We start from the raw sequence: 11,207 nt of genomic DNA on the forward strand, positions 1-11,207 counted from the left end.
AACCACTGTGCTCAGCTGGGGGAATTTTGGAGATTAGTTTAAGCTAAAGGTTAAACTGGCAAGTTGCTTAACTTTGCTGTACCTTCCTCCCTCATTAGTAAAATGGACAAAATAATTGTTATAGCTAGGAGGATTATTGTGAGGATTAAAAGAAGTTATATAGGCAAAATTTTCAGCACGGTGCCTGACATGCAACGGGTGTTGTGTTTGTGTTTTACTGTTGTTGTTACTGTTTGATTCACACATGGTTTCCTAAAGGTTTTGGATTTAAGTGTCTTTTTCTGGGGGATTCTGGAGATTGACCTCAGGGGCACTCTATGCTGAGCCACATCCACAGCCATTTTTATTTTATTTTTTTCTTTTGAGACAGGGTCTGTCTAAGTTGCTTAGGGTCTAAGTTGTTGAGGCTGGCCTCTAACTTGCAGTCCTCCTGCCTCAGCCTCCTGAGTCACTGGGATTGTAACCATGTGCCCCTGTGCCAGCAGACTTAAATGTCTTGAAATGAATTCTGCAGTTTACTCCAGTGTCCATCACTTCCTCTTGTCCTGTACCCAGCCTACCCCATGATTAGCCCCAGAAGACCCCTCTGTCTAAGTCTCCAACTTCAGCTTGGTTCTTTGCCCTCTTCATGCCTGTCTGATAACAGGCTGCCAGTGACACAAACTTGTCAATTACTGCCGCAGAACCATGAGGATTTTTTTTTCTTTCTTTTTTTTTTTTTTTTTTGCAGGGGGGATACTGGAGATTGAACTCAGGGTCACTTAACCACGGTGTCATATCCCGCTCTGATTTTGTATTTTATTTAAAAATAGTGTCTCACTGAGTTACTTAGGGCCCCTCACTAAGTTGCTGAGGCTGGCCTTCAATTTGCCATCCTCCTGCCTCAGCCTCCAGAGCCAGTGGGATTACACGCCACTGCCACCAAGCTCGGTCCATGAAGACTATAGACCTGAGTCAGACCAGTGCTCCGCTCCCTTTGCCCATCAGGGAACTCAAGTCAGGACCCTGAACTGGCCTCTTAAACCCAGGGATCCACCTCAGGCAGCTGTGTCTAGGATCAGCCTTTCTCCCTTTCCAGGACTCCTAATATGTTCTGAGGTGAGGGCAGTAGGGAGAACTTTTTAGCTTCCCGGGTCCCTGATTCCCTCTGCAGCAGAACTGGGGAGCTCTAGTCCCGCCCCCTTTTCAGTGCCCCTCTGGATGCCCAAGAGAAACCCCGTGTGAGCTGGCACAGAATTACAACCACAGAGCGCTGCGATCTATCTGGACGCATGTTTTATTATCATGTGGACAAGGAGAAGGTGCCTGCGGAGGGGGGTTATATACAAGCCACAATTTCCAGGAGATGTGGGAATATTCCCACGCACGGCCATTGTCCCCAGGGCCACCACACAGGGAGTTCCCAAGAATGGTGCTTCTTTCCCCAGCAGAGCCCAGCGGAGGGAGCAGGGCGCTTGCCACCCACAAAAGGATGCTCAGGAAGGGGAGGAGATCCTGGGTGCCCGGAGGGCGAGGCCAGGGAATTGGGAGCGTGTTATACAGGTGGTTTGGGGCTGGGGACCTAAGGAGGAGGGGAAGAGGGGACCGGGATGGGGTGGGCACTCAAGATAGTCTTAGACCCCAAATTTGACTTTGCAGGAAACCGGGCTCACCCCTCCAGGGGCTCCCTGGCCCCGGATGCCCGACGCCCCGGGTGCTGCCGCTTCTCCTGGATTCCCTGGCCCCTGCTCAGGTCATTCAGCAGCCCCAGAAGGAGGCCCGAAGGCCCACAGGCCCCCTGGGGCCCACACGGGCCTCCCAGGGCCCTCTTGCCCGGGTGCTGGCGCTTCTCAGCCACCAGGGCTTCCTCTGCTTCCTCCTCCTCTTCCTCCTCGTCCCAGCTCCTGTGGCCCTTGGGATCCACCAGCCTTCTGCCTGGGTGCTGCCTCTTGGTGACCGCATCCTCCAGCCAGGGGGAGCGTCGGCCAGGGTGCTGCCTCTTGTGCTGGCTTATGTCAACTGACCGGGAAGCCTCGTCCTCGCGTCGACCCGGGTGCTGCCGTTTGTGGGGTCCCACAGCGCCCCCTTCCTCCTCCTCTTCGACTCCCTCTTCTGCCTCCTCCTCCCTTTTGCCCGGATGTTGACGCTTGGCGAGCGAGTCAGGTTGAAGGGACTCTGGGGAAGGAAAGAGGCCAGTGAGGGGCACCCCTTACCCTTGCGAGAGGCAGGCCTTCCTGCTTGCCCACCCCAGCCTTCCTCTTGGAGATCAAGGCAGACTTCTCTGCAGCACCTACCCAGAAGTTTTGCGCCTGCCTCCCACACTCTCTCACACTGATGGGCAAAGCCATTGCCTGTGGGTTCCAATCCCAGTTCTGCCACTCTCTGGCTATGTGACCAGAAGCGACTAACTCAGTTTTCTTCTCTATAAAATAGTAATAACAGCCGGGCGTGGTGGTGCATGCTTGAGATCCCAGCGACTTGGGAGGCTGAGGCAGGAGGATCACAAATTCGAGGCCAGCCTCAGCAACTTTAGCAAGACCCTAAGCAACTTAATTCAACCCATGTGTGAATCAAAGTTCCTGAAATAAAAACTAAGGAGGACTGGGGATATAGCTCAGTGGGTTCAATCCCTGGAATAATAACAATAATATCACCTGGGAGGTTGCTAGGACAATCACACAGTGAAAGGGTCTGAAGTGCTTAAAATACTGCTTAGCAAAAAAAATGCCTAATAAATAGTAATTAAAACTGTGCCCACGGATTGGGAGTGGGGCACACAGCATCTTCCCCCTTGAAGGTCTGCTCTGTGAAATATTTCCAGTACTGAAAAGAGGACTCTGGGACCAAGGACGGGCAATTCCGGTGGCAATCCGCGTTTCTGAAACGTAGGAGGCTGAGGATCCAGTCGCCCCCTCCCCGCCTCGCGTCCCAATCCCTCCAGCCCTTCCGCCTGCTCAGTTCACTTCCAGCCGCCACCAACGGCCCCGCCCACTCACCTGAGTGCTCGCCCAGGTCCCCTCGCAGCCTCTGGATGTCTTCCTGGAGGAGGAGGAAACGTTCTGCCTGGCGCAAGAGGTCATCCAGGCCGGGATGCTCGGCAGCCATCTCCGCCTCTAGCTGGGCAGCCTCGGGTTGAGCGTGGCCTCCAGGGGCACCGGTCAGGGTCAAGGTCAGAGCTAAGGTCAGCAATAACCAAGGGCCCGGCATCGCAGCGGCTAGGGTCAGTGGACAGAGAGAAACGTGAGCCCTCCCCACCTGCTCCATCTCTCCCTCTCCTCCCTCAGCCGTCCCCCCACTCCGAGGCCAGACGCTGGGGGACAAATTGCTCTGCCTCTGCATCTGCCACCTGTAAGCCTTCTAGTCCAGAGGGATGCCTGGGGTGCCTGTCCATGTCGCGTTCTGCCAGTGTAAACCAGGTGACCGTGGGACCCCATCGTTGCTGCCGTCCCTCAACATCACGCCAAGCTGAGGAAGCCTGCCCTGGGGTTGACCAAGCCGGTGGTGTGACCACCAAGGCTGCAGCGCTGGCCCCACAGCCAGCGGGGTGCTAATGATCGCGTCGCTGCCAAGATTGTCCCCAAGGTTCTTTTTGCTACATTCTGACACTTCATCTCCCGCTTTCTTATTCCAATACTGGGATTCCTTTAGATTTTTTTTTTTTTTTTCTTTTTTCATTGCAAGTCGGGGGGATGGGACCCAGGGACTTGCACCAGCTGGGGTAGCGCCCTGCCACTGAGCCATACAGCTAAAATTCAGATTCCAAAGCTCACATTCTACTCGTCGTGCTCAGCTGGGGCATCTAAGGCTAAGCCACTGCGTCTAAACGAGGAATCTAAAAATCCTAATTGCAATGTTCATTCCAAAGCCAACATTCTATTCCCAATGTCAAGGTTGGGATTCGAACCCCGAGGCGGTCAGGCGGACGCTCGGAATCCCTAGTTCTGCTGGAACGTCCTGGAGCGAACCTAAAGCTGCGATCCTGGCAGGGACAGGATGGCTGACCTGCCATGGGACGCTGGGCGCCCATCGCTCCCGATGCCCGGGACGTGCGTGCGCCGCAGCCAATGCACCCGAGCGCTCGGGCTGTGCCTCCCGTCGGGTCCCGGTTCTGTGATCCAGCGCTCCGGGAAGCGCTCGCGGGCAGAGCAAAAGGCGGGCGGAGAGCGCTTCCCTCCCAGGGCTCGGAAAAGGAGTGGGGAGGGATCAGGGGTGCTTACCTGCCTGGCTAGGGCTCCGCGGGGTGGGTCGGGGATCCGGGCACGCGGGGTTCCGAGTCCGCCGGTCGCAAGTCTGCAAGCGCCTGTAGGATCCGGTGCACCGGTTGCGCGCTCCTCCGTGGGGCCGCTCCTTATATCCGCGGGAGGCTGCGGAGCCGATGAGGTCAGCGCGGAGGGGTCGCAGGCGCCCGGGAGGGGTGCTGACGGCAGCGGCCCCGCGGGACCCCGCCTGCCCGCTCCGCCGGAAATCTGGGGCGGGGGCGGGAGGGGCAGTGAGGAGTCACGAGTCACAGGATGAGGGTGCCGGTGTGGGGGTCGTGTCTGCACCCAGCTCCGGAGGAGGTCTGGTGTCTAAAAGCACATTGGAGGCAAAGAAAGAGGCAGAGACACAGAGGCATCCAGAAAGGGCAGGAGGAAGCCACAAGCGCAGAGAGACTCGTGTGGAGATGGAGAAACAGGAGCAGACACACACACACACACACACACACACACACACACACCCATCCAAGAGACGGAAAGATACAGAGACAGAGTCAACCCCCTTGGCAGGAGAGAGGAGGTGATGGAGGAAGGGAACCTAATCTCTGATCTTTACCCTGTCACCTTTAGCCAATGCCTTTCTTTCCCTGGGACTCAGTTTTCTCAATCTGCAAAATGGGAGAGGGAAGGGAACGTTTTCAGAACTCCAAAACTGGTGGCAACCACCACTTCATGGAACAGTTTTGTTTGACCCCTACAGTGTTTGGGAAATATCTGAATAAGCAACATTTTAAAGCCAGGAGAGGTTAGGGGCAAATTTGGATTTATGGTTTTCCTCCAAAACCTCTTGAGAAAGAGAGTCGCTTCTAGTGACAGCAGAAGGGAGCCAAACTTGGCTGCCCCTGGTCACCACACTCCCCACTACTCCCTGATGTCTCCCAGTGTGATGTCTGACCTCTGAAGAAAGATGTCGGAGTTTGCAGCTCCTGACCCAGAAGTCCGTTGGAGGCCACCCTAACCAGGCAAAGAAGGGAAGGGGATGCTGGGAGGAGAAAGATCTTGATGTGAAGGAGCTTGTCCCCAGTCAGTCCCCAAAGTCCAAGCCTTCTCATGACACTTTAAGAGAACACTGTCAATCTAGCCCTGGGCACCGCCTCCTGAGATCTGTCAGGTACCCCCTGGGTGCTGAGCTTCTGGGTGAATCCCAGAGACACCGAGAGAAACAGGCCCAGAGTTCCAGGAGTTCAGAAGCAATGAGGGGGACACCTTGGGAAACGCTGAGTTGTTATGTAGACTGAGGCTGGTTATGTAGACAAGGGACTGAGAAAGAATCCAGAGCCAGTCTGCTGACAGCCTTCCAGAAGTTTCTCAGAGGGACAACCTGAGGGATGATGGACAGTTAGACAGAACCACATTTTAGTCGAAGGCATCTCCTATTGCCGGACAGTTCCAGTTTTATCCTGCTTCCCTGGACACTGGTTCCTCCATCTATAACTTAATTGAGCACTTACAGTATGCCTCAGGCTGTGCTAGGAGTCTGGCGAAGGATTCCCAAGGTGTTTAATTATTACTCCTTCCCTTGATGGGAACTGTCCCTTGCCCAACTGTCGTGGCAAATCCATGCCCACCATCTCATTGAAGCTTCTCATCACTAAACAAGAGAAACAATATAGGAAATGTTAGTCCCACTTTACGGAGACCTGGGGAAGTAAGGTGACTCCAAAGGTCAGAGGTGAAAGGGAACTTTTAGATCACCAGGTAGAGAGTCCTACTTATTTATCTATCTTTAATACTGGAGATTCAACCTGGAACTTACTTTCCCAGTCCTTCTTATTTATTTATTTATTTATTACTTAGTTATATATTTTGACAGGGTTTCACTAAGTTGCTGAGGCTGGCCTCCAACTGGTGATCCTCCTGCCTCAGCCTCCCAAGTCACTGGGATTACAGGCATGCACCATGGTGCCCAGTCTGCTTTTCATTTTTAGCTGAAGAAACTAAGTTCTGCAGACCTCAGCTTCCCAAGGGCCAAGAAGCAGTATGTCACCAGGTAGACAGTTGCCTCTGGGATGATCCCAAACCTATAGCCTCGGGTTTGATCGCCCTGGATTTGAAGAATTACCAACTTCGCTATGAATGAAATCAGACAGATCTGTTATCTTTCATTCATAAAAGGTATATATGGATGCAACGAAGGTGAAAGTATATATCGATACCTGCTCTTTGGACTGTGTTCTGAAAACATAACCTTTATGTATCTTGCTTGAGACAATTCTGTTTTCCAGGTTGTTTTTTTTTCCTGCATTAACTGACGGCTCCCTGGGGGTATTCAGTACAGCCTGGTTTCTCGACGCCAGAATTGCAAACAGCCCAGATATCTATCTGTGGATCAGGGGAGAGCTGCTAAGTCGACTGGGTTCCGCCCAAAACGATGGGGGTACAGGGACTTTTAAAATTAAGGAATAAGCTCCAAGACATAGTAAGTGACAGAAGCAGTGCGAAGGACCATGTGTACGTGGTGCTGCCATTTGTGGGCTGGACGGTGAATGGGCTGTTCTGAGCTTATGCAGAGAAGGATCTGGGGAGCGAGGGAACGGGGCGTCAGGGAGAAGGGAGGCTGCTCTTGCTTTGGGCTTTCAGCTCTTAGTGGAGTTTGATTTGTTGTCCCCTCTGTGCAGCATGACCGATGCACAGACAGCACCCAAAACCAAAACAACAATCAAAAATCGCATCTGACTCTCCAGGGGAGGGATGAGCGTGATTGGATAGAAATTGCTGCCCCGCGGAAGACCGGATGGCTGGAACATCGCCCCCTGGTGGCCACGGAAACCTTTTCTTTTGTCAGGGATTTGAGTTGCCTACTTGGAGGGCGGGATCTGGGTGGCTGGGGAGGAGTTGGGGGGGGGAAGTTCTCCTGCAGCCCAAGGAACTGGAGTGGACTCTGCAGCGTCCTTCGCTTTGACCCCCTGGGGCCTTACTGATTTAGGACAGACTACCCCTCCCAGGGTCACCCAGTTCCTAGGAAGTAAGCCACCCATCCCCGAGTGTTCTTTTCAAATGAGTTCATCCAAAGCTCAAATCCAGAGATCACTTTTTATTTTTTAGTACTGGAGATTGAACCCAGGGATCCTTAACCACTGAGCCACATCCCCAGCCCTTTTTAATATTTTATATTAGAGACAGTTGCCTAAGCAACTCGCTAAATTGCTGAGTTTGGCTTTGAACCCTCCATCCTCCTGCCTCAGCCTCCCGAGAGGCTGGGATCACAGGCGTGCGCCAACACCCTCGGTTTCTCTACGTAGCTCCCTCGCTCCGGGTGACAGGCCAGGAGCTCACGCCCTGGGGCCTGCTGAAATGATCCAACCTGGCCAATCCTATAAACATCGCCTGTTCCCTCCCTCCTATAGAAATCACCATAGGCCCCCGCTTCCCCCTCACTCCCGCTACCTCCAAAGTGACCCCCGTGCTTCCCAAGCGATCCTCTCCCGGAAACTGTGAGTAATAAACCGTCTTTCCAACGGCAGTCACCTCTGCCTCTGTTGGCTTCACCCCACCTGAAAGATAATAAAAACCTACCTTTCTTAAAATGAGAGCCCAGCAGAGACTCTGCTCTCTCATGAAGCTGACTCTTTTTTAATTTGGGGTGCTGGGGATGGAAGGGGCCTGGTGCCTGTGAAGCCAGACTCTCCCACGAGCTGCACCCACCACTGCCAAAGCTGAGAATCTAATCAGTGTGTCACATTTATTTTTCTAGTTTGCTCCTTTGTTCTCTGCTAATGCAAATGTGCTTGATTCCAAAGCGGTAGTTACTTATCAGATTAATGCTCTGCTTTTGAAAATGAATATTGGGATAATTTAATAGGAAATCTATATGCTATACCTGACCCCCACCACCACACTCACGCACGCACGCACGCACGCACGCACGCCCTGGCAGAGATGTGTTGGGCCCCGGGGTCAGGGGTACTGTTCTGATTTTCTAGACCTGACCTCCTCTGAGTTCCTCTGTCCTTTTTCTCCCTCCAAGTCTCTTTGTTGAGGATTCACAGATATTTTAGTCTAGAAATGAGCTGCAGAAAGGCTGGAAGCAAGCAACCCATTCAGCTTATCTTTTGATTTTGTTCATGGTAGTTTTGTTTTGTTTTGTTTTTGAACCCACAGGTGCTTAACCACTAAGCCATATCTCCAGTCATTTTTAAATTTTTAATTCTGAGACAGGGTCTCACTAAGTTGCTGAGGCTGGCCTCCAACTTGTGATCCTCCTGCCTCAGCCTCCCAACCCACTATGATTCCAAGCATGCACCACCACATCCAGCCTAACAGGGAATCTTGAAGATAGTTTGTTTTCAACCCACAGGGCTGAGCATCCAGTGGGTGCTAAGAAGATGGTAAACACCAGAGAGGGTCAACAGATAAGGACTTGACAATGGAACCAACACCTAGGTTCCCTGAACACCCAGGAATTACTCTGCCTGTTTAAGGAAAACAAGACTCAGAGAGAGGAAGGGACATGTTCAAGGTCACACAGCCAGGAAGTAGAGGCACGTTGATTTGAACTCGGATTTGTGTTATTCCAAGTTTTCCCCATTCAAGCCCACTACAAGGAAATACAGAAGAAAAGAGTTAAGAGCCTTTGTTGTTCCTTTTACAAAATTCTTTTCAGTGGTTTTGGTGATGTCTTCTCATGAAAGAAACTTGAATAGAAATTCTTGACAGGTGCGGTGGCCCACACCTGTAATCCCTGTGGCTTGGGAGGCTGATGCAGAAGGAGCCTTAGTTCAAAGCCAGCCTCGGCAAAAGTGAGGCCCTAAGCAACTCAGTGAGACCCTGTCTCTAAATAAAACACAAAATAGGGCTGGGGATGTGGCTCAGTGGTTGAATGCCCCTGAGCTCAATCCCCAGTACCAAAAAAGAAAGAAAGGAAAGAGGAAGGAAGGAAGGAAGGAAGGAAGGAAGGAAGGAAGGAAGGAAGGAAGGAAGGAAGGAAGGAAGGAAGGAGAAAAAAAAGAAAAAAAAGAAAATTGGGAAGGCATGGGTAACTGAAGCCATCCTGTGAGCCAGAATCTGAGCTCTAGAAGGTCCTCAATGAAGGAGTAAGCCATCTTTGGATCATTTTGAAAGAACCCAATGCTCATTCTGATAAGGGCACAAATTCTGGGCTGGGCAGGGTGGGGATGGGTTGGTGGCAGCGGGTAGACATCATGCCACCAGGAAGCTGGTGATCGCAGGCAGATCAGACACCTCGTCATCCGTCAGGTCTGCCAGAGATAACGAGCCCCCCACCCCTGCCTCCATTTGTCTTATTATGGAAGAAAAATGAGCCCACCTCCCAATCGCCTCGGCCATTTATGTATATTTATCTTGCTGTCAGCCACGCAGGCTCTTGCCCCACGTTCCGGGCTAATTAAAGCTTGTCCTCAGAATATGTGGACTGCACACCCTGAGTATTGAGGAAGCGGGGACAAATACACTCGTCACACTGGGTCATGAGTCAGGGTGGCAACAGGGGAGGATCCTGGAGGGCCCAGGGGGCTGACCGAGGCCTTCCATATGGCCCAGTGAGATGCCCACTGTCCTGCGGCCGAGTCTTGAGTGTTCCTTTTTATGGCCCTGTGAGAATCCATGAGCGTCTGGGGCGCATGCTGTGGCGTGTCATCTGTTGACTTGTGATCTGGGGACCCCTCTTTCCTTCTGGAGAATTGACTTATCTCTATCAAGTGTGGCCTGGGTGTCAAGCCACTGCCTTCCCTCTCAGTGCCAAGGGGCTGGCAGGTGACCCAAGCTCGGCCCATAGAACCTACTCTTTCCTGGGACCTAGACCTTTGGGTGACAGGGGGACATTTTGTTCCAAAGCGGCAACAGCACAAGGAGCCAATGTTTGAGAAGTCCTTGCTGCGTGGCTGGACCCTTGCAGGACCCTTCATTTGGTCTTAGGACTGTCCCTCCCTTTGTGTTTCCTCCTGAGCAACCTTAATCCCTCTTTCTGAGTCGGGTTCTGTTCTTTGCGATCCTGATGGATGCAGAAGACCAGGCCTTGGTTCCCCTGTGCTGGGACCTTGAGAGAGTCATGGATTCAAATCCTGGCTGTGATTTCAAGAGGATAAAAAGAAGAGAGAGAGAGAGAGAGAGATCAAGGTTGTGAGAGGGTTGGAAGAGGGATGCTGGGGACGGAGAAGGTCAAGAGATAAAATGGGGCAAAATGTGTGGGGGTGTTTCAGCCACATCCAACGTGGATGAGAGAAGGGATTTCTGTCGGAGGACGGTGTTGACTGTAAATCAACTGCTAATCCACTTATCTAATCAATAAACACAAGAGCCAATAATCTTTTCAAATGGAAGGGGGTGTGATGGATCGGGCCTCTCACAAGACGGAGAAGCCCACCTTCGCCATTATTGATAGTTGCATGGGTAAAGGGGCCAAGACCGGGAGGGGCTTCTTCTGTGAGGAACAGGATGGGGTGGAGTTAGGGAAGCCATTTGCTCAGGGAATTAGCCTATCCTGAGGGTTGAGCCACCTCTGAACAGGGCCAGCTACCCAAGGCTGTCTGAAACACTCTCCCATGACCACCAGTTCCTGGGAGTCAGACCTCCAAATCCCATGGCTCAGTGAAGCCCAGTTCTGCTGAACATGGATGGCTTCCCACAAAAAGGAACAACAAAGACAAGAAGAAGAAAAGGAGTTCCACTCAGGGACCCAAAGACGGGCCGGAAATAGTCTCTACATCATCAGAACTACGTCTCTCAAGGAACTTGGAGAGAAAAGTCATTTCCATTTGCGTAGGTAGCTCTTCTTTTTGTCTGGACATTTTCCATTCTTCTTATAATGGGTCCCTAGGTTAACAATGGGGAACCCCCTTCCCCTATCCTTGAGCCCGTTGGTCTATGTGGAGCTGGGAGCAGGGAATGGCCAGTCAGGTGCGAATTTCCCCAGCCTGAGGGATGGCTGCAAGGACAGACATAGGACCCAGCTGGGCTAATGGGACTCACCTTTGAGATTTTTGCTGAGACCATGTGGACAGAGGCATTGTCTTC

The 11,207-nt window shown here is 52.2% G+C and overlaps 1 protein-coding gene across 3 annotated transcripts; it reads right to left on the reverse strand.

The window, feature by feature from the left end:
• Positions 1-1,266: 1,266 nt before the first annotated feature.
• Positions 1,267-4,407, reverse strand: Trh (thyrotropin releasing hormone). Of its 3 annotated transcripts, none has more exons than XM_047534847.1 (3): positions 4,201-4,407; positions 2,976-3,194; positions 1,267-2,154 (listed from the first exon to the last, which is right to left on the reverse strand). In XM_047534847.1, the coding sequence occupies exons 2-3, from the start codon at positions 3,184-3,186 to the stop codon at positions 1,649-1,651; spliced, it is 717 nt and encodes a 238-aa protein (XP_047390803.1). In that variant the 5' UTR covers positions 3,187-3,194; positions 4,201-4,407; the 3' UTR covers positions 1,267-1,648. The 3 variants fall into 3 exon arrangements, with proteins under 3 accessions (XP_047390803.1, XP_047390802.1, XP_047390801.1); XM_047534846.1 differs by having other exon boundaries at positions 4,197-4,404; XM_047534845.1 differs by lacking the exon at positions 4,201-4,407 and adding an exon at positions 3,326-3,458.
• Between the last annotated feature and the right edge of the window lie 6,800 nt (positions 4,408-11,207).

Source organism: Sciurus carolinensis, chromosome 19, assembly GCF_902686445.1.
Source record: "Sciurus carolinensis chromosome 19, mSciCar1.2, whole genome shotgun sequence".
Taxonomy (NCBI): Eukaryota; Metazoa; Chordata; class Mammalia; order Rodentia; family Sciuridae; genus Sciurus; species Sciurus carolinensis.